Consider the following 26,391-nt stretch of genomic DNA (forward strand, 5'->3'; position numbering starts at 1 on the left):
GCAGCAGCAGCATTTGTAAAGATACAGGAATTTTCTTATGACTCTAATGGTTATATGTAGCATTTTTATCTGTACTGTTAGACCCTCTGCTTGATGTTATTACTTTCACCTGGTAATTTCTAAGGCAGATGATCATATACAGATATTTACCTGATACTTTTTTCTTTAATAGCTCCAGAGTGAGTTGTGCGTGGAATAAGAAGGATAACCTGTCTGCTATAGACTACGATTAGGGAAGCCCTAATAAATTCTGGTGCCTGGCATGAGCAAGTTTGGGAAGAGCAAGCTTTGAGTCCCTTGAGGGTGAATAGTTGCCGTGTCTCTGCTTTGCTAAAAGGGAAGGCAACAGGTCTACCTCTGAATGATGGGTGAAGTAGTTCTGTTGGGTGTTTGGGAGTTAAATGCTCAGGAACCACTGGAAGGATGTCAGTCCTCATCACCTTTCTGTCCTTTAACTCCTGAGCCATTAATTTTTGCCCTGTTTTATAAGTTTTCTTCCCTTGAACGTTGACAAGGTAATATCCTATGTCAGTAACTCTGAGAAGAAGCTGGTGCTTCTTCACATGGCAGCCTGACACATCAAAGGATTACTCACAGAGCTGTGTCCAGCGTGACCCTTACCTTTAGTGAAACATGTCCTTCATACAAAGTAAAGGTATGAGAGTGCACTGTTAAAGCTGGGACAAGGATTAAGGAGTGAAGAAGAGAAATGATCTGTCACCACACTTCATAAACTGTAATAAGGTTAAAAAAAATTGTACCAGGTGTTCTGCAAGGTCAGCAGTAAGAGTTTCTCTTTTCTACTGTGCAGGAAGTTGGTTGTCTTCCTGACTTTCCCATAGAAAAAAATTTCTGTTTCCTGAGTTTGCACTGATGACATACTTCAAGTTTTACATACAATCCCAGAAAGCTGCTTCTCTGGTAGGATAGTTATTAGGAGGCCTCATATTCCTTGAATGAGTGTTACCTGTAGAAACTCCAGATCCTGCCTATGTCTTGGAGCCTCCAAGACATTCTCCTGAGAGCTGATCCTGTGATCCAAATGTTAATCCTTGGAGCACTCCCGTTCTGTTTAACCCCAGCACTCACTCAGACTCCAGCCATGTCAATTCTCCTGTCATGTCAATACCTGACAAGCACAATAGGTGAAAGCAAACAGACACACTCTTGTTTTGCTCAGGATGCTAACACACTGTTCCTTTCATTTACGTGTCAGCAAAAATGTGCAGGTCTGAAACAGTAATAAACACACATATGTGCTTTTTTGGCCAGGAACGTTTGCCACCCTAAAGAATGCACTTTTCTTCATCTGGGTTTTCAAGAGAGTATTAGCATCCTCTTTTTGGAATCATCTGGCTTCATTTTAGGCCTCAGAACTTTTGGCAGCAAGTTCTCTTGCACTGAGTTTGGACTGGTGCCACAGGTAAACACAAACTTCTCGTGACTTCCTCTTCAGTCTGTAGTTTTTTACCTTTGTTTCTCCCATTTGGAGATTTTCTGCTTTCTCTTCTGTAGAAAACTCCAGTCAAACTGTTTTTTTCCTTTCTGGTGTTCACCATAACATATTTATTATTCCAAACCACTTCCACCAGACTGAGTGATCTTTAATTTCCAACAACCATTGCTGTTTCTAACCTGGATTTGGGATTCTTCAGGGCTCACAGTACTTGGTGAATTTGTGTACACTAGGAAGATATCTACAGTGCAACCATTTTTGAAAACAAAACCATCTACCAGAATGTGTAAGTTGCAGTGAAATAATTCTTCCATTATGACAGCAAGATAAATTTGGAAGCAACAGGGGAAGCTCTATTTGCAACATCCGTTTTGTTAACTTTTGACATCCCTTGGCAATGCTGTGGGATGTATCTGGTGCTTGTAAATCTGATGCATTTTATAGCTTTTAGTATTATCAAGGCTTTTTCCCACAACTCAGCTTTCCTGAATATAAAAGTCCAAGTTCTTTTTGAAGAATTCACCAGAAGAGATGGAGGTGAGGTCTTCTATGCACTTTAATTAGTGGGACATAAACCCAAGGTTTTGACCTATTATTCTGTCAAAAGGCACATTCTGCAGATCCTGATGGGACAGCTGCATTCTGCCCATGTGCCTCATCTGATGTTTTAGGTATTCTCAGCTTCCCTTCCAGCACCAGTCTGTGTAGTTGCGGTAAGATGTTAAACAGTTGTTTCATTCAGACATTAGATAAAGAGATCCTAATCTGCCATACATCAGCTCACAAAGCAGTCAGGATCCAGATCTCTCTGGATACTACAATATGAGCTTTCTGCTTTCAGGTTTTTATCTTTGGGTCCTCTGTTCAAAATTGCACTTATAATTGCAGGATGTGCCCTGTGTAGCCTTTACATTGCAGAACTCAAGTCTGTGTCTGTATAAACACTCCATGGTGTGTCAATATGCACATGATTGTCTGCCTAGGATTATCTGCTCACAGGAAAGAAGATACACTGAATTCAGTAGATTCAAGCTGATCAGGAGGGTCTGCATGTGCCAGTCTAAGCTTCAGATCTTATCAGTGCTTCATTCTTAGTCCGTGTTCTGCAGTGGCTCCACCACTTGCACCCCTGGGAATAAAATGTCTGAAGACATGCAGTAGAAAAATAATGTCCCTTTTAAAATAAGTAAATAAATTACCTTTCTTCTTTTTTCTCTCTTTGCCTGTCATCTTCCCTGTTCTCTGAGATCCCATGTGGCAGAAGTTGCAGATGATGAGTCTCATTTCTTCTGGAGCCTGTTAACCTTTCTGTGTGAATGACAGTTTTCCAGATTTAAGTCTTTGTCAGTGTTTATGTAAAGAAGAGGGTTAATGATGATCCCCATAGGCCTCTCGCTCGGAAAGCAAAAACATCTGCCAAGCCAAGAAGTGGTTAGTTTGCTAAATTTAGAAGGAAGAAATGCATTTCCCAAAATTCACACTGCTTCTTAACAAATTTAAGGAACCAGTGGGGTTATGTTCCATAAGCAGTTATGGAAGTCGTAATGTGTATTCATTTTTTTGTTTAGTTCATGTAGTTTCAGTTAAAAGTGAGATTAGTCTTATTAATGCAGAAAGGGGGTATTACTGATATATCTGAAACGTGTAATGCAATTGAACTCTTCCTGCATTTGTTTAGGTCAATAGCTGGACACATGCCAAAGCCTTTGAAGCTTGGAGATGTTTTGCAGTACATACTTAGCAGTGGAGAAAGTGAGGTTGACATGGGTGTCTGCTAGGAAACTCCCTTAACCAAACCCATAGACCTTGAAAACTGCAGATTTTGGCCATCTCTCTTTCTCCTTGCCACATTGAGCCCCCAGCTGCCACCAGCAGTCTGGCTCCTTGCAGGGGAAGGTCGCCTGATGAATGGTATATGAGCCCTTGGTTGCAGCCATCATCATCTGACTTTGCTTTTAGTGTCTTGGCCAAAGCTGTCATCAGTAAATAGGGTTCAAATTGGAGTTTTCCTGCTTTGTGTGATCACGAGGGAGCATTGATTGCTGGTGCCAGTAAAGCCTCTCATGACAGCGGTGCTCTTGATGACTTCATGGTGGCTGGGGCCACAGCTGGCAGCAGCCAGTGACAAAACGAGACGGGTTACACGCTCCCGGTCATGCTTCTGCAGCAAACTGGGGTGTCCGGGAGAGGTCACCATCGGTGGCCTGCGACCCTCCCAAGTCTTGTTGCTCCTTTCCCTCTGGAGCAAGCACAGCGGCTGGTGCTGCTCTCGGGAAACACATGGCTTTGCCAAAGGCTGTACAGTCCTCTCACTCGTCCGTGGTCCCCAGCAGGCTGGTGGTGACCCGGCTCCAGCCGCTGCGTCCCCCCTGGCCCGAGCAGAGGGCTGGGCAGATGCTTTGAACCACAGATCCTCAAACTTCCCTGGGTGGATAAGGAGCTGGCGGTTTTCAGGCATGACTGTACTTTGCTCTCTCCCTCTTGGCCTCCTGTTTAACCTTTTCATCCCCTGACGCAGCAGGCTCACCTTGCTGGCGAGCTGGGAGTTGCGGATGGGTGAAGATGCGTTTCTGTGGATAAATCCCGGTTTTTCGGTCATCCCCACTCAGCCCTTCGCCAGCCCCGGGCAGCGCAGCATGAGCTCTGCTGGGAGGCCGGCGGCCCGCGGGGAAGTACGGGAGTGAGAACTGAGAAGAGGGATAAGCAACGTGAACTCAGACGATCTTTGCTAAATTCCTGTTTTACCCGTGTTAGAGCAAAAAACCTCACAGCGAGACGCAGCAGAGCCTCCCTCCGCATGCGGACACGCTCCGGGGAAGGGGTGGGCAGGGAAGGGAAGGAACGGGAGCCGGGCAGAGGGCGCCCCCTCCCGGCTGCCACCGCCCGTGTCACCCACCGCCCGTGTCACCCACCGCCCGTGTCACCCACCGCCCGTGTCGCGGCGCCTGGAGAGGCGCGGGGAGCGGGCTAGCGGTGAAGCAGAGCCTTCGTCCAGCTTCGAGCACACCGAGCGCGGAGCAGGTGCCAAACCCGTGTGACAAGCACGCCGCCGATCCGTGGGTTCCCAACCCTGCTGGATGGAGGCGGCGCTCTGTTCCAGCAGCATCTTCAGTACTCGCGTGTCTGGTTCGGGTGTTTTGTTCCATAGCAGCGGCAGCTGGTGCTTCAGAACTGGGGCACGGCACCCGTGAGCCAGAGTGCGTCCCAACCAGCTCTGGTTCTCCCCCTGTGCCCTCGCACTCATTCTGGCTCCTGCTGGGAGGAGGCTGCAGAGTGGTGTGCAGGGAGAGAAAGGGAGTACTCCTCTAGCACATGGAAGCTGTATTTAAAAGACAGCAGTGATTTAAATTTGGCAGGAAAGTCCTTAGCCGCTAAATTCTGCCAAGCCTTCTGAGGGATTTCTGCTGATATTTTCAGCAAATGACTTGGGAAAATGAATCCTTTAGGGGTTAGAATGTTAGAAAGGAGGCTCTTTTCATTACGTCTTTCTCAGTTACCCAGAAATGTATCAGAATAGTGTGAGTTTGCTTGAAGCCCAACCTTAGAGCCTAAGGTATTCTGGAAAACAGAAATTCTGTTACAAATGTCGCAGGAAGAACTAACAGGATTATAATGACTTCGCTGGTTTATATATATATGTATATATATATATATGTATATATGTATATATTGGGGGGGGGGGGAAGTGCAATATTGATGTTGGACCTGAGAACTGCAGCAGAAACTAAAAAAAAAAAAAAATATAGTCTTTTCCATTTCACCTCCCTAGACACCTGGGGTATGTGTTTTTCTTGTGAAGTATCTACCTCACCTGTGACTTCATATCCAAGGAGAGTGGAAATAAAAGTCCTAGTGCTGGATGGTTCCATATACATACATATTTATTTATTTATTTATTTGAGCCTGGTTGAGGTGTTTGCAGAGCTCTTATTAATGGTCCGTTGGAATTGTAAAAGTTTGCTGACCCCACAACTTACTTGAAGATAGTTTTGAGATTATTCACTCTGAGAACTTAAAACCTTAAAGATTTGCCACAGTGACTTTTCCTTTTAAAGACACTAGCATTATGAATGGGTTTGATTTCTTGTTTTCCATGGGAATTTTTTGATTTAAGCCCATTGAAATGTTCAGGTGAGAGCATAAAAATGGTTGAAGTAGATCAAGAGTTATTAAATTGCCTAGTTTGTTGTATTGATATGTTATTTAGCACTTCATCTTTCAGATTCTTTGGATGTCAAAGTACACTTACAAATAGAGCATGGATTTTCTGTCTATCATATTATTCTCAAGACACGATTTGTCTTTTAATTATCATTTTGTTTGTGGAGTCAGAATATCTACACAGAGCCATGTAGTGATTTATTCAGTGAGAAAAGGATTTTCATGTACGATTACCTCCTCTATATTTGTGCATTTATGAATCCTTTTTTCAGAAATTTTTATATAGCTGCTACTGCCGCTCAAATTGCCATGGTTTTTAAAGAGAATAATGCTTATTGATAGTTCCCACATGCACTGGCAGGCACATCTAAAACCTGTACTTTTGTGTTCACAGCTTGCATAATATAAAATTTAGAGATTGCTTGTCAAACTAAGTGTCAGCTGAGTTTCCTAGGAAACTCACTGAAGATATTTATAAAACTACAGATCAGCTTAATAATAGATATAATAATGTCAGTAGCTCATGATTTTTTTTAACTTTATCAGTCCATTTTAGTTTGCTTTAATTTGTTGATAACTCAAACCACTGCATTTCCAAACAGGGCAGAAGAGACCTTCCTTCCAAAACCTTGCCCAAAATCTTGCCTAATCAATTTCTTAAGAAAAGGGTAGTTTCTGCTATTCCATGTAAGGAAAATTAAAACAACCTATGTAAAATTTAAAAGAACATAAATGTCATACTGGTTATCTTACTGAATCCTTTTTAAGTAAAACCACAGTTGTGAAATAGAAATGTAAATACCATATCATGTTATTGTTTTGTTCACTGTTGAATTGAATGTGTGAATTTGAAGTTCATTGCACATGCATGCAAAACAGTCACTGCAGAATTAACATAAATCCTGAGTATGGGTTTCTATAGAAGCTTCATAAATAGAAGACCTGTCAGTATTGTAAAAAGACATGATTCTGTGAAAATAATTACATCCCTGAGCTGGGAAAAAAAACAAAACAAATCAGGATCTAAAAAGAGAGTAAGTGTTACTTGGTGTCCATATTTATTCATTCTTCTGTTATTGTTTTTCTCACACTGATTCTTTGAGTTGAGACATGAGCATTGCCACAGTTGAGAGATCTTTTTGTACTTTAAGCTCTTTAAATGGAAATTTCAGTCATGTAAATTTAAAATCTGCTGATCTGTAAATACATATATATATGTATAAAATAATCTATATTTTGTCAGAACATAATTTTTCAAGACAATTAGGATTAGGTGAAGTTAATGTTCTCTAGAAAGCAGTTTAGAAAAGTAATTTCAGTTTTTTCCGTTTTAGTACGGTAATGAAAATGAAGTTAGTGTCTTTAGAAATGAGGCAGTACTGACTCTTTATCTCATCTGGAATCCATTTTTTTTGTACCCAGTATGTACATTTGCCTGTCAGGTCTATTTTTTGATGCTGTGCTAATTAGCCAAGTAAGGAGTTCATATGAAGGATATTCAAGAACTGATTTTCTTTTGAAAAAGTAAGAGTGTAGCTGTCTCCGTTTCGCTGTCTGAGAAATCTTATTGAACACTTAACGATGTCATTGAGAAGAAATCTTAGGAAGCCAGCCCATCACACACTGGAAAGGTTAATTTCCTATAAAGCTACAAAATTTATCCCAATCTAATAGCAGCTGCATGTGGATTTATGGGATGTTAGTGATACCATTCCAGCTTGTTACAGCAAGGTGGCAGGTAAAACCTTGTAAATCATTGCATTTATTTTAGTACGGCTTTCACACAGACAGCAACCTTACAAGCATAAAATGGTACAGCTGCTGTGTCAAATGATATTTTTTTTAAGCACATGATATTTGTCAGAGCTGGCTCTCTCTTAGCTGTGGTGTTGCAGTTCAGGTTATTCAAAACTGGTCTTTCTGCTGGGATGAAGTGAAAGATGACTTTGGCTCATAGGTAGGCTATCTAATTAGGAGGCTTACCTCTTTCCCAACCTGCCATGGATTGTGTGAAGTGTAACTGCATTACTCCTCGCTCCTCTGTTCCTTACTGTAATTTGCCTGTTTGAAACGTGCAAATCCTAACAACCAAAAACCTCCCTTAACTATGTGTTGTAGAGGTGAGAAAGGTGTGAGTTAGCACTTAATTCTGTGTTGAGCTATTTTGGATAAATTCTGCTGGAACGGTCCTGGAATTATGGAGACAAGACATATCTGATCAGATGTCTCTGATTTATATACCAACTTCACAAGACGTGTTTCTGCAAGAAGAGCCAATTCACACTGTCTTGCAAGGTTTGTGATGGAGTTGTATTTGTGCACAAACACTGACTTCAGTCCACGCTCTTTAGCAGATTCCTTTCTGTGTCAGCCATAGTCTGTACTTTGGAACAGGTTTAGAAGAACAACCAGCCACGTTAAGGAAAATTACTCTGCTCAGGAAGTTTCAGCCTGGAGGCATTTTTACTTTGGGCTCTTTTGCCTTCTGTTTTCATTTTCTGTGCTGCAAGCATGAGGTGAAAGTTCTCTTGGTCACCACCACATCTTGGTAATAGGTGCGTCACTTAAAAATGCATCTCTCTGCTCCGGTGTCTGCATGAACTGTGGGGATAACTGAAGTTAAACTTTGCTGAGTCAAGGTGATGCCAGTCATCTGACCAAAAGGTTCAGGATTTGTGAAAAGATGCTGGTTCTTCAGGTTTTCTTCCATATAGTTTTGCTAACAGGCACCCACTGGGTTGTGCTAAACAGTGATTTTTTTTGTTTCATTTTTTTTAAAACCCTGTGCTTAGCCATCACATCTTGATCACCCAGAGAGAAAAGCTGGATATTCGAACTGTGGGTACTCATTTTGTTTCCCTGCTGTAACAGTGGAGGTTGGAAAAGGAAAAATATTATAAGTAAATACATATGCAGTGTATTTTCTTTTCCTTTCAGTTCAAATCCGTGGGAAACTGCTATGAGAATTACAAACTGCTTTTAGGGGGCTATTTTTTCAACAGGCCAGTGTTTGTGACCCTTGTGTTAACAGTGAGTTACATTTTAAGTCAAGAGTTCACTGTTTTTTTCTTTCTTTCCCACTGCAATTAAGTGGGACACATATTGCATGTGTGTACCCAAGTAAAAAATTGGGGAAAACTTGCCTTTTGATAAAGAAATCTTGATAATATTGTAGTGGGATGTGTCAGCTAATGGGATACTCACTGCCAAATACCAAATAACAATGTAGAAATTCAAGAAAGCTTTTAAGTCTTACAGGCAGTCTGGGGACAATGAGCCAGCTGGGCTCACAGGAGATCTAAGGAATGGGTGGAAGTGAGAGAAGAGAACCTGCCTCTTTTAGCAATAAATATAAAATCACATTTATATGTCCTTAAGTGCTGCCATTCTAACACATATTAGGAAAGAATTAAAGCTTGAAAAATCTTTTTAATAATCATAGAATGTAGTTCCCCCCTGTTCTTCTGGTTCTCTTTTCTCTTGCCCTGCCCTGCAGCTGTAAGTCTTTCTTTCACTCTGTGTGTGTGGTGAGTGACATAAAGAATCAGATTCATTAGTCTCCACTTTTTGTGCTTTAGTTGCAGTGTTAGATGGCAGCAAGTCAGTCCAAAGCTTTTTGTATATACCAACAAGCATTTCTGCTAACATTACTGAGACCATAATTAACATAACATTATACTTGATCAGCATTATGCTAAATAAAGGCACCCCTTTGCCACATTTTCTATATTAAATTCCAAAATCTTTTTGAAGTCTTAACAATCATATGATGTTATGATCTGTGGTTAGTATTTTTTAGTGGACCTCACAAAATTGTGACATTTTAACTGCATTTTGAACATTTGTGAGTACTGCATAATGATAACTTTAAAAATGCTGAGTTGAAACAAAGCCTGAGTTAAATGTTTGTTTGGCTTATAAAATGTAACCTTGTGCAATACAGGAAAAATATCAGACTCCTGACTTTACCATTCAAGTTGTGTTTTACTTCTCAGCAGGAGCATAAACTAAAAAAGGTAGTGAAATGTCTTCCACTAGACAGAATTTTACGTGTCTAAATGCATGTTTATTTTTCTTCCAGCTTTTTAGAAAGAATTGACAGCGTCAGCATGGATGACTACACACCCACAGATCAGGTTAGTAAAAATAATAGGGCAGGGTCTGAACCAAGACTGATATTCATCTGGATTTTCTGTGTAATTTATTTTAGTCCCTACTGCAGCTGAAATAGGGCATATGGCAGAATAGCAAAATATGGTCTAGCAGTTTAAGTAAAAGATATTAAAGAAGAGGCATTTTGGTGATGCAAACTTATCTTTTTTGTTGTAACATTTGGTTGGTGATTCCTGTAATACATCAGTTTTGTCTTCTTGCTTCCCATTCTGTGTCCCACAAAAAAAGGTGAATGGAAAAAAGCACAGAAAGCATAAATGTAAAAAGTTATGGTTTCCCTCACCAGCCTTTGCTACAGGGAAGAAATGCATTATTTCTATGGTGGCAGTAATCCCAGAGGGGGATTTCCCATGTCTGTCAGAAGGGTCCTTCAGAGGCAAGAGCTTGCAGTGGATACAGTGTCCAGGTTCAGGAGAGAGCACCAGTGGCAGCAGCAGAGCTTGCAAACTTGTCTGCAGGCCTGCAGATTCCTTCTTTGCAGGCTGTGCCCATCTCCTGCGGGTGGCAGAATTTCTATTTAAGCCATATTTGCAAGACAGTACATTTTTTTCCCAGATGCTGTGATACATCTTGATGGAGTGCTCTAATGACAAACACATTCATGTTAAGGCTGAACTGGTGCAGCCTTGAAGTAAGGAGGGGCTTCACCATGTTGCCTGGCTCTGGCTTCCTCCCCCAGTTCAGGCTGTGTGCTTTTCTTTGCTGTCTCTTCAGCAAACATTCTGAGGCTGTGATTTTTCAGTGCTGCTATCCCACTGTCATTTAGCAGTGTCAGCCAAGACTGTGGGCCACGTCATAAACTCCAAATACAGGTGGCAGAAGAGAATCCCTGCACTGGATAATTCAGTCTAACCATGCAAGGCGTGTAACAGGTGGATGCCCTTAAAAGAGTTGTCCAATCTCACTGTGCAATCAGGGAGTGAAATTCAGAGAGATTGGGTGACTTGCCAGAGATCACCCAAGGAAGCATGCAGAGAAGGGCCTGTTCCTTCAGATCTAGTTTAGGTCCATAACCACAAGCGTGTCCTATAGTCAACCTAATATAGGATCAATTATTCAAGCACTCAGGATATTTTCAGACCAAAGCAATTAGCACTGGGGTTTGCCCCATCTAGACCTCAGGGTTTCAGCATCGAGATCACTCACCTGGAGAGAGAAGTCAGTAAAGAAAAGCCTCATTCTTCCTTTCATTACTTACATTAGTGTTGGCCTGTTTGTTCCTGGGAGGCCCTTCTCTACCTGAAGTAGTCTTTCATCACCTAGAAATTTTTCCTGGTAATTTCCTTTGGGGAGAAATGTCTTGAAAGATCAGAAAAGGCCCTCTGTATTTGGCAGGTGGAAAACTTTTGCTCTGAGGGAGGCAAATAATTTTTGCTTTTGTTTTCATCCTCTTACGCTGTATCAGTTGCCTTGCTGAATTACCTGGTAAAAATCACTTATTTCTTCTCTTCCCTTGCTTTCTGGTTTTGGGGGGAAACAAAGTCAGCAAGTGACAGAAAATGACAGTAACATATAAAATAACTAAAAGTATTAAATGAGTAGCCTTCAGCTGAGTGCATGCAGCTGTCAGAGCAGCCACGGTTTGCATTGGCTACCAGAAGCAGTAGACGGTAGTAGGGAAAAAAGGCAAGCTGTGCTTGCACTCTGTACCACTGGCTGCCTCCTTCCATCCAGGAAGGGGTCATCATAAATTGCTTTTGCCTACTCCCCTCAAGAATCGAGGAAATTACCATTTTTTTTAATTATTAAAGGAGAGTTGGTTAAGTTGTAAGGTATTGCTGGTTTAAAAAATAGGAAAGAAATGCCATATTTCTGCACGACCTGAATTCTGTTCCCTTGTGCTCTGTAACAGAGCTTTAATTACTCAGTCACAAGCTATTATTTCAATAGGATTCCTGTCTCATTCAGTACAAAAGAGGGCAGAGTTAAGGTTGCCTGGGCAACTGTAAATCTGGAGTTTTCTAACATTTGAATACTTGACTTTACAACATGAATAACATTTTAATTAGCTTTATGTAACTTCAGAATTCATTATCCTCATCACATACCAAGGTGTATGACCATCAAGAACAGGTTTCAGTGGGCAGTGAGGAGAACACAGATGGGGTCTTCTGCTTTCTGAGTGCACAAACCACATGCAGTGATCATTATTAAGTTTATCTACCATGTCAGTACAGACAGATGCCAATTTGCCAACAGGTCTGATTGAACTTTCATTAAATGAAACATTTAAGACTTTTCATGGAAAATAATATTCCAAGCTTTTAAGAACAAAATTAGGTCAGGAAAAAAGCCTTACTAATCAGTTTCTGTGTTCTCATTTCCAGGACCTATTAAGATGCAGAGTGTTGACATCAGGGATTTTTGAAACAAGATTTCAAGTAGATAAAGTAAATTTCCAGTAAGTCTATTGGTAATGATTTATGAATATCATACCTGTTTTTAACAGCTTCATTCAGATGTCTGTGTTCCTGTATGCATGGTATAGCAGGCTTAGGGTGAGAGTGGATGATTTTTAGTTGTTTGATTTGACTTTGTAGCTCTCTTTCTATAGGTCCTAGTAAAATTACCTCATACTTTGCTAAAAGAGCTTTTATTAGTTACGTATATTAGCAGTGCTCCATAGTAGGATTGTGTGTGGCTGCTTGTGAAAACTGGTGCGTTGATATAGCACTATAAAATCAGCAAATACTGCAAATATTCCCCCGCAGCCCTGCCCCCCCACCCTCCCCCCGGGGCTAGCTCTGGAGAGGCTTTGGAGGAATATCTCCGAAGGGACAGGACAAAAGATCCAAAAGAGGCTCTTACCCCCAGCTTATTCCGAGGCATTTATTTCTCAGAGGGGTCCAGGGGCATCAAGAGAGAGAACAAAGAAATTACAGGGGTCTTATCTAGTCTCCTATTTTGGGAGGGTCCTGGCATTCAGCCAATTAGGTATGGACATGTAAGGAGGAAATTCCAGAAGGGTCAAAAGGCGAAAGACCATTCCTCTAAATGGTTACAACAAAATACCTTTGGGGAAGGGAGCTCCCAGAAGTCCAGAGGGCTGCAAGCTCTGTGTTTGTTGAATTTTTTTGCTGTGTCTCTGTAAAACACCCTCAGTCAGACTGGCTTCTCTTGCCAGATCTTGCCCTAAGAAAATGACAGTGCTGACAGGGCCGAGCTGCCTCATGTCCTCCTCCATACAGAGATGCCCTCTCCCCACCACCCTTCAAAATATCCTGAAGCCTGTCCTTGATCATAGTACTGTATTACATGCCATATGCACTGCTGTGGACTGGAAAGGTCAACACTTGTCCTTGAAGAGCGTATTTCTCATTTTATGGGTTCAGTAGCCTTCTCCTGGCAGAGCAGGGCAGGTGGAGCAGTGCAGCTGTCTCTGACATGCACCGCAGCATCAGCAGATCTCTCTCCTCTTCAGGCAATATTTTGCTGCCCCCGTCCTTGGGGCTGTCAGATTTTTAAATTGAACCCTCGTGCTGTGCATGCTTCGTGTGATTTTTCCTAGTGCACATAAGTGATATAACATCCTATGGCTTTTTAACAGCATGTTTGATGTAGGTGGCCAGAGAGATGAGAGAAGAAAGTGGATCCAATGCTTTAATGGTAAGTAAAAATATTCTGTGTTTTATTTTGAACTTATTCCCTGCGGTGTGAGCAGCTTAATGTCCGTATCCACACACAGTACCTCACTAGGACAGAAGTCCAGTGTTACAGATAACTTCTTTCTGGTCTTTTTGACTGATTGGTGAGTAATGGCAGTGTTACCCTGAGGAGTATGTGCTGGGATAACGGAGATGTTCTATTCTCTCTCCTTTCTTTCCTTCTTTCTTTTGTGTGTTCTGCCCAGATGTCACAGCTATCATCTTCGTTGTGGCTTGCAGCAGCTACAACATGGTAATAAGGGAAGACAATAACACAAACAGACTACGGGAATCCCTGGACCTTTTCAAAAGTATCTGGAATAATAGGTAAAACAAACCTCATTTCCCACTTATCCTTCCCAGTTTAATTAAAGTTCAACTCCTTTCAAAGTAGAACTCCCCTTGCTGTAGGCTCAGGTTGTTGTTCAGAAAATACTCAGGTTGGGTCAGGTCTCAGAGTGTCCCCATGGTGACAGCCCTCCCTGGCAGGGGCCGTGTCTTGGGGACACTGCATGTGGCATTTCAACATTTGGGCCAAAATGATGCAGGCATGGGGACAGCTTGGAAAGGGCAAGGCCCCCCAGGCTGCTGTTACAAGGGAGGCAGGGGAGACCCTATCCTGGCATCACTCTGCTACTTGGCTGAGACCAGGATTCTCTGAGGAACATCTGATCTCCTCCTCAAATGCAGCAGCAGGAGCAGCTAGCTTACTGTGCTTGTTCCTTACATGGGCAGCTGCCCTTGTAAGGATCATCTCTAAGAGCATGATCTTGGGGGATGATGCTTCAGACCTGACCTAACTGGAACTGCCATTAAATTGCCATGCTGCCACAGTGCCTCTAAATCGTTTGTACGTAACCAAACAGCAACCCACATGGGCTCCTGGTAGAGAACAAGTAAAAACAATGTGCAAAATGAGGTGATGAAGTTTTCAGCACATATCTGTGAGGATGCTCTGTGCTGAGAAGTGATTGAAGGTAGAGTGATGGGAGGATGTTAACTGCACATCCCAAGGCACATTGTCACAGTGATGGATTAATTGGGGAAGAAAAGAGGTATTATTTTCTTTCCATTCATTAGATGTCATGCAGGCGACCCTAAAAGATGGGATATCTGTGTGGATGAACAGTAGCTTAGAGCAGTCTGAGGGAAGGGAGCTTTCTAGCCTTTTTTTTTTTTTTTTTTTTTTTTTTTTTTTTTTTTTTCTTTATCATAATCGAATAAAGCAGACAGTAATGTCTGGTTGTGAACTGTGGTGCTTCTAGTGAGTGTCATCAGTTTCCCAATTTCATATCTAAAAGAGAATTTAGAAAAAAATTTGAAAACTTTTCAATGTTTTTTTGAAAAAAAAAAAAAACAACCTCTCTTTGCTGAAACTCCCTTCAGCAATATCCATTGCAGTTTTTATAAATGTATTTCCTGCCCCTAGAAATATACCCACCAGCACAGGTGCAGACCAGTCGAAACAATCATTTAGGTCATCTTTTTTTTGTCTGTTGAAGCATTTTCTACACTATTTCACACTCTGTCCACACAGGGATGGCCAGTAAATTTTCTATCAATGTGATACATTTTTGTTGATTAACAGGTCAGAGATAACACAAACATTTGGTTTATTTTTGACAGGTGGTTACGGACCATTTCTATCATTCTATTCTTGAATAAGCAGGACATGCTGGCCGAAAAAGTCTTGGCAGGGAAATCAAAAATTGAAGATTACTTTCCTGAATACGCGCATTATACTGTACCTGAGGATGGTAAGGTTTTTCCCTGTGCTGGGATTGGGCCTTGGATTGGGATTGCTGGCATGGCCCAGCCCTTAGCTCCTCTCCCTGTCTGTCTGGCTCTCACACACACATTCACAGGCACACACTGTTCCTTGACAGGAGCTGCTGGTCAGGTAAGGAGCATGCCAGCAGGCTGTAGCTCACAGGCACCCAGTATGAGTAGGGTCTGAAGGGGGTCCAGCTCCACAGCACCTGCCCTCCCCTTTTGGGAGGAACCACCAGTACCAGGAGAGCAAAGCAGCCACACATATCTCCCCAGATGCTTCTGCCTGAGCCTCCCACAGTGCTGAACTTCATTGGGGATTCACGAGACTTACTTTGCAGCCATTCTGTGTCCTCCAACACTGTGAAATTTCAGTTTTTGAAATACTGATGGGAAGCCTGGCAGACCAGTAAGGGAACTTTAATGGAGGAAAACCACATCAGTAGATAGGAAGAGAGCTGCAGTGGTGGAGCCGTCAGTTTCTTATCTTCAAGAAGCGCAAGGGTTCTTGCGCCACAGTAACATATTGCAGAGGTAAACTCTGGTTTTATGCCAGGTGTGTACCAGGCAGAGAGCTCCCCAAAGGTCTCAGGTCTGTCTAGCAAGTGATAAAACTTTTACTTTCTGACCACTCGCCTCTGTCTTACCTGAGTGATGTCCCTGGCGTGGTGCTTGCAGCCACCTGTTGGAAAAGGCTTTCATTCTCCACCAACACCACCAACAGCCTTGGTTACAGAGGTGCAGGTGGTGATAAGCTATTTTCACCCTTCACTGAGGTCTGGAACTTTGTGAATGTGCTTCTGAGTTTCAGGTGCAGAGGATAAATGAACTGTCCTAAAATCTGAGTAGATCTGGCATGTTTTGTAATGCTAAGGGCCTTCAAAAGAAATCTTATCTCCATCACCCAAATTTCCCCTTCTGAAACATACACCACATAGGCAGAATTTGAGTGCATTTTCAGCATTTTTAAATAACAAGCCAATTGTCAGAAAAAAGTAGCTTTTGGTATTTCTCAGAGGGATTTCACAGTGGGTATCTAGAGTGATCCAGAATATTCACACATGAAGCAGCTGTCTATTTTTAACCTGTAGTTGTTCACTTATTCTTCAGTTTCAGCTGACATTATTTGAGGGCAGCAGTGCTGAATTCCAATATGCTGTTGATTGTGCTGCTGCTCTATTTTTACCCCTAGCACTAGGATAAAAAATACATTTCCATATTCTGATAAATTCTGCCGTTTACAATATTATGTTTATAAGCATCTGATTTTAGTATCCTAGATGAGACATAACACTGAAAGGAAATAAATAGGTTATCTCTTCACTGCATTGTTTTTTACACTGAGAGTAAATACAGTCATTGCATGGCCTAGATAGTGACAACTTCATCTGCTGACAAGCAGTTAATACTGACCAACAAGTCTCCTGCTCAACCAGAATTTAATCCAACACCCCTAGATGGGCAATATATTTGAAGTTCTGCTGAATGAGGGGCTGGAAATAAAATACATTTATATATATATCAAAAGGTCTTTCAATGCTATCATTTTTTCCGAGTGTAATCTTGGACTAATCATTTTTAAACCCACATTCCTGCCTGCAGAAGCTTTTTTCAGGAGACAGTGTTCTGCTTCAGAAACTGAACAGCTCAGCTGCTTTTTCTAGTATATTTTTTGATAAAAGCTAAACTCTTAACTCCCACTTGTTTTATATCTATACGAAGAAACTTGTGGATATGAGTAAGCCTTTTTGTGATATGACCAATGACATTGTTGCAATGATTTCAGCAATTTTCAGGTTCCTAAAATATGTTGTACTCATAGTCAGGTTTTACAGTACTCTTCATTTTAGAACTACCTACTGGGAATGTCCTCTAGTATTTAACATTTCAATTTCTGTACTGAAGGGCTACTTCCTCCTTATTAAATCTTTTGTTACAAATAGATGATTATTTGATTTTTGTGTTTCTGATGTCATTTGTTTTTAATTGAACAGCAACACCAGATGCAGGAGAAGACCCCAAAGTCACAAGAGCCAAGTTCTTCATCCGGGATGAATTTTTAGTGAGTAATTTCCATCTTATGTGTGATTCTATCATAGGAAATACTGACAGATGGCATTGTTTATTCAGGGAAAACTGATGGGGTTTTGCAGAAAGCTAGAAGGAGAGGACAACGTCTGGCAATTCCCTAATTCTTTTCAGCTCCCCATCTTGCAGAACCTTCCTCATTGCTGCACATTTTTATGCCCATTTTATATAAAGTCACCTGCCAGGCAAACTGTCACACAGTAAGTACTAGTGCTTAGAATGGTCACGTACAGTCCATGCATTAAAAAACAGGCTTTCTTACTTTTATCCTGCATTCCTTCAAAGAGTTTTGCAGTGGTCAGCTGACAGCAAGAATTTAAAAAAAAAAAAAAAAAAACCAACAGATTTTATGATTCCACGTTGAAATAAGATTTCTGGTATGCCAGTTAGGAGGTTTGCCTCACCTTTGGACTGGTGTCATGGTGCTACTGAAGCATCATAAGAAAGTTTCCTTGTCTAGTCACATTTTTCTTGCAATTAAGGTTTCCTCCATAGCTGGAGTGAAGAAGTGGTGGTTACGTTTTGAAGGTGAAAGCAGTTGTCAGGCACACAATCACAGCCCAGCTGTGCTGTCAGCAACAGAGAGTTTAATCCCGTATCACTTGTGGCTTCACACATTCTGAGTTGTCCCCACAGTGCAGAGCAGTAACAGAGACCAGAACCAAAGCTCAACCGTCATGCTCTGCTGATAGACACTGTATGTGTGTGTTTGAGATAACAAAACTGAGTCGTTAGAATTAAGAATTTAAAAGTCATTATGTATTTACAAGCATTGTGAGGATTTACAGCTGCTGACGCACCAAGAAAGAAGCAGTTCACTGTATTCACACTTCGGGGATTTCCAGTTGCCGCCTCAGCCTTCCGGATCCTGAGGAAAAATGTCAGATTGTGCTCTGTTAACGTAAGAGTTACCAAAAAACTCACTCCAAGGCAAATCCCTCCAGTGGTAATGCTGGAATCCTGTGAGGCAGGTGACGATATCCAGCCTGGAAGGGAGAGTGGCTCTGAGAGATGAATTATGGGGAAATGAAGGTGAAACTCCCCGCCTTTATCTATTTTCATGTTTTGAAAATACACATCCAGGGCGAGGTCCTTACCTGCCATGACTCACTGGCATTACAGATGGAGGCCACCTATGAAGCAGGGAGGGGAGGGGGTGTAGGCACTGCAGCCACATAAGAAACCCCTTTGGGTGCTGGGAGCAGGGGAAGCTCTTGTGCTGGGCCCAGCACCTTCCAGCCACCAGGCACTCCTTGGGGTTTGCCAGGCATGGGGCCAGAACAGCTTCTCCTTCATTTCCTTGAAACTGCTGCAGGTTTGGCAGAGAGTATCTCCTCTGTAACATGTCTGTCTGTCTCCTGTCTTTGTGCTCTGAGTAACATGGCCGTGCCTGGAGAGGGTGAACTGGGAGAAGGCCAAGTAGAAATGGTCACTTCAGTTCCATGGGGTCAGGCACAATAGGCTGAGGTTTCAGAGAGGGAGTCATAAAGGGCACAGGAGAAATACAGACTGGTAGGGATCTGATGGCCTTAGCCAGGTGCCAGGAAGAAAAGGCCAGTATTTTCTACCCCTGTCTGCCTTGGCTTTGCTTTAGACTTTCTTTCCCAAGTTTCTTGATTTATGACCTTTTCCTTGCCACACTCTGTTAAATTTTCAGGCATGATTCTGAGAAACCTGTGTTTATTATGCTTTATTGTGATTTCTGTCATGGTAGCAGGTCTGCATAAACCATGGATATGCGTGACAATCACCACCATGGTGCTGCACCCCTTAAAGCTGCCTGGCTGTAGGAATAGTAGTGGCAAATTTGAAGCCTGTAATTTGAGGAATTTTAGTAGGAGGTTAAAATTGACCATGTTTCCATAACTATTGCTACACAGGATTAGAAAGGCAAAATATGTCAGCTCATGGCTTCAGGGTTGGTGTGGGGTCTGTGGCCCCTCAGTGTCAGGCACCAGGGCTGGGATCCATCGGGTTTTGGTCAGGGAGCAGCATAGGAGGGATGGCTTGGGCCCAGCCAGTGCCTGCACCTCCGAGCTGGGCTGGCAAGGACATCTCCCGGTCCTGGAAATGTATCCTGTGGGAAATCCTCTGCCCTTCAGCTTGAGCATGTCCTTTCTCCTCCCAGACTCTTCCTGGAGGCAGTGTGCATGTGCACTCCTTGGTGACGCTGCTCCCCAGCCCTGTGTTTGGTGTTTTACACACAGGCCTCTCCAGCTGCTGATGTTTTGTTTGAATACATCCCCAGTCAGAACAGTGGCATGGCCCTCTGGTTCCTGTCCTGCTGGTTTTTACAAAACCTGAATCTGGGAGGTGAAAGAGCTGCTGTTCAAACACACAGACCAGGCTTCCTCGAATTTGCATGTCATCCTGACCCCTGCAGTGTAGACATGCCAGTATTAAATATTCCCACCTGGAAAGCAAATGTTCTTTCATCAGTGTCCCAGGGGATTTTTTTTCCCCCTGTGAACTGGTGCTGAGTAACACACTACTATTCAAAATGAGTTTTGAGTAGGGGTGACAATTCTGCATTTATCTTCAAATGAGAGGACTGCAAGAGCTGTCAGGTGACAAAAACAGACAGCCCCCTAATATTTTGAAAATACATCTTTTGGCATGCTGTGTATGTAACCAGGACACTGTGGGCAGCTTAGTGCCATAGACTTGAGTGAAATCAGTGCATGATAAACAGCAGACAGTTACTAGTATTTTTTGTGAGGGTAAGCCTTGAACTAGGTATTGAAAGTAGCATAGTAAGAAAATGATTTTTAGACTGTGTATGAACACCCCTGTGTAATCAGTGTTGAATGTGTAATGTTACCTAAATTACCAAAAAAAGATCTGCAATTTCTTGTTGATCTAACTATGTAACTCACTGCTTCTAAATGTCTATTTGTTTTGCATATCTGTACCTTCAGGTATTTAAAAGGTCAAACCTACGTGTAAAATAAATCCTGTGTTAAAAAACATATGGTGTAGCCAGAGCAAGATAGAATACTGTCTTTTGTTGTTTAGCCAGAGTAATTTATAATAAAATTTAGAAAATAGTTATAAAAACTATTATTCTAAAAACTGACCTTCTGCTTTCATGACATTTCATTTATATTCTGCAAGATAATCATCTACAATGGATTTGTATTTGTCAGTCCTATATTAATACAGAACAAGAATTAAGATTTTTTTTTTTAATATATGTTTTAAGATCCTGGGGAATTTTAACAAGATAACGATGGGCAAAGTGAAGCTGGAGCTTTAAGTTAGAACCTAAAAAGTTGTGCAGTAGCCTTGAGAAAATGTAATTCTGCATGGCCTGATGTCTACTGGATTTGTGCATGTTTCATTATTCTCAGTGAACCCAGCCACTCTGGTGATAATTCCACCAAATTCTGAGTGCAATGATGATACCAAGCCTTCAGCTGGCTTAATAGGTGCTCTAAGTGAAGGTAACTTGAGGGGCCCTGACACAAGCAGCTCTCTGTTGTCTGCTGTTCTCTGCCACTGCTGGCTCCACACATGGGAGGGTTTTGGCTTTGTGAACAAGAGTTCAAGAATTTGCCACAGGATGGCACCAAAAAAAGAAGACAATTCCTGGGGCAGCTGCATGGCAGGCTGCACAGCTGTCAGCAGCACAGGTTTGGCCACACAGTGATGCGCAAATGGCGACAGCCCGTGCAGCTGAGGGTGGCATCAGTGGCTCCCGCAAAGGACTCCTGTCCTGACCCCGGAACAGTATCCCTCACGTTTTGTAATCTTCATTTCAAATCTGTCATCCAGACTGACCAAACCACAGCCCTCCCTTCTCTTTGTTTACTTGTTTTTGTGATCTCTATAGAGATTTCCCGGGGTTCTTGGTTCCCTGCAAGTCTGTAGACTGCTGAGATGTGAAACTTCTCATGGCATGGCACCTGATCCTTTTTTTTTTGCCTCCCTCTTTCCACAGAGGATAAGCACGGCGAGTGGAGACGGCCGGCATTACTGCTACCCACACTTCACATGTGCAGTGGACACAGAAAACATCCGCAGAGTGTTCAACGACTGTCGAGACATCATCCAGAGGATGCACCTCCGCCAGTACGAACTCTTGTGAGGGGGATCACCGTGGAACCTGTGGTTTTAAATTCTTTGCTCCTTACTCTTTCTCTTGATACTACCCCACACAGGGTGGAAGAATATACTATAGAAATGTCAGTCTCTTCACTTTGTTTACTTTTAATTGTTTAACCTTAAAGCTGATTTGAAGCAAGTTTGGGTTATTTTCCCTTCATGCTTTTTGGGACTATTTTTGTGCATTATTTTGACATGCCACTTCTTCGTCATTCCACTAAGCCCTTTGGCTACCTCTGTTCCCTTAGGTTTTGTTTTTTTAAAACTGAACGTGACCTGCTAAATTTTTTCCAGCAGGTTAACCTCAGTTCAGACCGGTATGTCAGCTGGATGACACTGAAGTCATACCTATCCCTCTGTGTGGGTTTCCTTTTTAACATGACATTGAAGAGTACTTGATGGGTGAAAAAAAGATTAATGCACTTTGTATCAGGTTATTAAATACTGTTGAGGAAGTAGACACACAATGTAGCAGCACCACAATATTTATTACTCTGTCACAATTTTTAGCATTTCTGAGTTGCAGGTCAACTGATAAAGTGACCTCCTCTTTTAAGCCGTTACTGGCACAGGAAGTAGAGTAGATAATGAGAGGAACGGTGAAGACAAAGCAATTTTTCTGGGGTTTTGGAGCTAAGTGTCTCTGCACACCTCAGGCATTTGAATTACAGCTACTTTTCAGCCTGTTGCATCTAGGCAGAAAATTTACCACCCTCACTTATGTTATTTGTGCTGTCCACAAATGATCCTTTTTAGTTCAGATCATTCTTGGACAACAGTCCTCTCCCTATATATATTTTTTTGTTTTACTGCTGGTTTATTATATTGTACAGACTGTAAAATGTAATATTATTTTGTACAACTTTATTGAAGAAAAATACTTGTAGAAGATCTTTGTGCCTTGATTATGGCTGTACCTGTAAAATGAGCTAAGATGTAAGTATGTTTTTGATTGCGCTGTACAGCTTGATGTCAACCTTACCTGCAGCAGTGACTGGAGGTAAGAACTTTATCTGTAGAGTTTAGGGGTTTTTTTCTGGTTTATATAAAAATGCTCTTTAGTATAAAAATTATAAATTATGCAAATTAACCACTTACCTTTCCAAGTAAGGTATTACAGTCACCGGATGTTGCAGCAAACATGCCTTTCTCTTTTGAAGTCTCAGCTTTAAAACATTGGAATTCATTCAAGTGTCCAAATTGCAACCTGGTGTTGTTTTAATGGGAAACAAGAATTTATTTTCTTTTTTCTTTTTTTTTTTTCCTTTTTTTTTTTTTTTTTTTTTTTTTTGTCCTTTATATTTAGAAAATATGTTTGGTAATTCTTTGGTCATTCATAGAACTTCACAATTGCACAGACCGATTGTGAATGTGTAAAGCGCCATTATATAGAGCTCTTCAATCTTTGTACCAACAGCGGCTTTCATTGTGCAAGTAAATAGCGAGAAAGAAGATAAGAAAAAAAAGAAAAAAAAAAGGTGTATTAACCCTTGTGTCTGGCCTAAGAGAATTACAAGATGACATTTTTATTTCTCTTTTAATAAAGAGACACATTAGAAAATTATTTTATTTTAAATATTGTAGAATCAAAATGTGTGAATATTTCTCAAACTTGAATAATTTATGCAAATGACATTCTCAAAACAAGTTGTGGTACAGTACAATATATAAAAAGCAAGAATTGCTGTAGCAATAAGGCATGTCCTTTTTAGTAACTATAACACTGCTTTATATTTTATACATAGGTGTTTTATGTCTGTGACTATATACTTTTCCTGTGTCCAAGATAACCTGTACAAATGTCTAAAATTACAGTTGCAATAACAGAAACCTAGAGAAGTGTTAGACTACATTACTTTATAGAATAATGTTCTACCACACTTCGGACCATTCTCCCCACTTCATTTTAAATTTAGGGAGAGATGAAGAGCTAACACAGTCCCCACTCTGGCATATAAATCAGCAGGATTTATTAACTTTTTTACTGTATTGTTATTAGTTTTAAACCCCAATCAGTCATCTTTTTCAAATCAGACTACAGTCCAATTGAGAACTTGTTTCCAGTTGAATATAAAACAATCCCATTTTAGATACTATATTATGACCATTTTCTCTTCCCACAAATCTGTACGTTCAATTTAGTCATGTTTCCCAAAAAGTGAAAGGCTGGGTGGAATAAGCTAACACTAAACAAAATTCCCAAAATTCTCTTATTTCTCATGCCAAAGAAAGTAATAGAATGAATAACAAAAGAAGTTGGTTTTTTTTAAAACTAGCCCCAGCCCAGGAGTTCAGGTTAGAGCTCCCAGCCTCTGCAGGAACATCAGCAGGAAAACTGGTCCTGGTGTGAAGTAGTCCCTCTGTTTTTTGGGGGGTGGGTGGGGAGCAGCAGTAGGTTTGTCCCACCTTCCCCCATACACTGGAGACACTGAGCTCAGATTTTATCTTTGTGGCACAGCTGGTGGCCTCTGCCTCCCCACAGAGGAGCTAGTGCAGTTCAAAATGTGACACTACACTAAAGTCAATAGAACTTGTGGAATGTAAAATAAGGCACATTCCTATCCCTGGCTGTAGGCTGAGGCATAGGATAATGTTACTGCAGCTGTATTTGACCTTCCTTCTTGCAGGAGATTGGCAACTGGAGGGCCCCTCACCACACAGATCTCTGGAATGCAATAGGGCCCTCTTTTTTTAAGCTCATCATAGCACATCTTTTTGAAAGCAGCAGCTTGAGGTGTCACCCTAATTTTTTTTTTTTAAGCAGTTTTCAAGTGTGTATCAGCAAACTGGATCCTCGAGCTTCTTCCCCTTGTTGTCTGGTAGATGGGTAACTGCAAATTATAGTCAGCTAACAATTTATTGTGTCAGGAACCAGAAGATTTCTTGTCCCAAACCACAGTCGCTTACACACGGCACCCTAAAACGGTTATGGAAATCTGCATCTCTCAGTGCTGATGCATCCAGATTCTGCCTGACCCTAACAAACACAAGTATGACTTTTGAAGGGCCATGCAGCAATAAAACAGAGAAACGTTTCCAGTTTGCAAGATTCAGCCTCCACCAGGGTAAAACACAAGTGGAGACAAGTGATGAGGCTATAGGATTTACATAATGTACAGTTACACTTTTAATATACATATTTGATACAAAAATTATAGCAGGAAAAGGACTCATTTGATTGTCGAATACAGTATTTTTGTACAGCATGAAACGTTCATTTCAGTTAATTATTTATCCTGTAGTAGTCATATCAGCTGTATAGGACTTCTATGGTATGTGTAAATGCAACCTGCCTTCAGACTAGCAATCAAATTAGGTCATTTGCTGGCATGAATATAGTCTGATGTTTGACTGTTCTCAGCTTTGGTATTTCAGTGACTGAATGCAGATGTCTGGCTCTTCATACTGCTTTATGCTTACTGATTAAACGCTGAGCAAAATAAAACGGTGGAGTGAGAAGCTGAACATGAGCTAGTACCAGGATCACAAGCAGAGCACCTGCTGCACAGTAGATAGTGAAGACTCTGCTCTCAAACGGAAGGAAGCATTTTTGGAGGGAGAAGTCAGTTGGTGTTATGCTGCCCTGGAAAAGAAATGAAGACTGTCACTTTGCTGTGTTACAGTGGATTCTGAATCAGGAGTGAACACCACAGCTGTCAGATCTCCAATTTCTAAATCCCTAAGTTGGGTGGCAAGGGTTGGGGCCAGTTTCCTAGTACCAGTGCCTTCTCCAGGGGGCTGAAGAGTCCATACCTTGTGGTGCTGGGCACTAACTGGAATATTCACCAGGCCAACGTTAGCCCAGAGGCCAATCTTCCCATCTAGCATAAACAGAGAGCTGGGCTCCTCATCTGATTTGCCTTCAAGAGAAGCCTAACTTTAGCTGCTGTAAATCCACTTGGAAGGAGCCTTTCCAGGCTAAAGTTAGGTTTTGTGAATGTGCCCCTTCCTCCCCCAAGCCCTCCTCCTTACCCAGTACATGCTGCAAAAACACACGTTGGCTAATCCAAATTAGGAACAGGAACTTCAACAACAAAGAACTTTGTTGGGTTTTGGCTTGACTTTGCAGTTTAACTTAAAGTTTACAGCGGATGGAGGCTGAGGATTTAAAACAGTAGTGAAGAGGATGCAACTTCAATTAGCCAACCTCTTGTTTTGCAGTGAAGATGCGCTGTCTGGCGTGTGCAGAGTGTGTGTGTAGTTTGAAGGCAGCTACTCTCAGGAACATGGAATAAACAGAACTACTTTCAACAACAAATATTAACAGTTGCATAAAATGAATTTAAACATATGGGGTTATCTGTGTATTAAGCAGCCTAAACTCAACAGCAGTAAAACATACATAAAAGATTTCCCCCTCCAAGTCACAGACTACTCCGTAAACAGATTGTAGGTTTTGCTTCTTACTCCAAGTTTATAAGAGTTCTGTTTTATTTTTGAACCGGGGAACTAATTGATTTACCTCTAAGGATATACTGAGCACTGGAACTGCCTGCACAAGCATAACCAACACCCTGTATAAAATGTGAACTGGCAATGAGGAGGCAGACTGTGGGCACGTCACAAACACTTTCACTGCATTAATGCACGCGTTTGGAAACCATGAGCACCGTGCAAAAGGGTTTGAGGTGGATACAGTCTTGTTTTCATAGCTGGTAAATCAGCCAAGCCAAACTGGTCTTTCTACTGTTCAGTGCACAATACTGATTATTTTTACAAGTCAATAGTTTACAGTGCACCCTCTTTCTAAGAAAATGTACCCAGATACTAATTAGGTCTTTAACAGCATTGCTTTGTACCACACAGAACATGTGGCTCCCACAGATGTACTTTATAAAGTGGATGCAGTGTACTGAGTGGGTTGGGTGGGTAGGCAATTTTTTTTTTATTATTTTTCGTTTTTACAGGTAGAATCAGTTTTAAAATATAGCTGACTGCCATGTTGATTTATCTATGAAAGTTATCTGACAAAAATAAAAAAAAAATTAAAACTTA

General features: G+C 41.5%; 2 protein-coding genes across 10 annotated transcripts in view; one reads left to right on the top strand and one right to left on the bottom strand.

The window, feature by feature from the left end:
• GNAL (G protein subunit alpha L) overlaps window positions 1-26,391 on the top strand; it is a 181,996-nt gene extending 155,605 nt beyond the window's left edge. For all 4 annotated transcript variants that reach the window (XM_066183591.1, XM_066183599.1, XM_066183609.1 and 1 more), the window contains 7 exons: window positions 9,699-9,753; window positions 12,118-12,191; window positions 13,338-13,396; window positions 13,641-13,761; window positions 15,061-15,191; window positions 17,199-17,266; window positions 21,233-26,391. In XM_066183591.1, coding sequence (XP_066039688.1) covers window positions 9,699-9,753; window positions 12,118-12,191; window positions 13,338-13,396; window positions 13,641-13,761; window positions 15,061-15,191; window positions 17,199-17,266; window positions 21,233-21,379 — 655 coding nt within the window. In that variant the 3' untranslated portion in view covers window positions 21,380-26,391. The remainder of the gene's footprint in view (window positions 1-9,698; window positions 9,754-12,117; window positions 12,192-13,337; window positions 13,397-13,640; window positions 13,762-15,060; window positions 15,192-17,198; window positions 17,267-21,232) is intronic.
• Window positions 24,797-26,391, bottom strand: part of MPPE1 (metallophosphoesterase 1) — a 29,632-nt gene continuing 28,037 nt past the window's right edge. For all 6 annotated transcript variants that reach the window (XM_066183659.1, XM_066183668.1, XM_066183647.1 and 3 more), the window contains one exon: window positions 24,797-24,979. In XM_066183659.1, coding sequence (XP_066039756.1) covers window positions 24,797-24,979 — 183 coding nt within the window. The remainder of the gene's footprint in view (window positions 24,980-26,391) is intronic.

This window comes from Chamaea fasciata, unplaced genomic scaffold (assembly GCF_029207755.1).
Source record: "Chamaea fasciata isolate MVZ Bird 193981 ecotype frontalis unplaced genomic scaffold, bChaFas1.0.hap1 SCAF_1, whole genome shotgun sequence".
Lineage (NCBI taxonomy): Eukaryota > Metazoa > Chordata > Aves > Passeriformes > Sylviidae > Chamaea > Chamaea fasciata.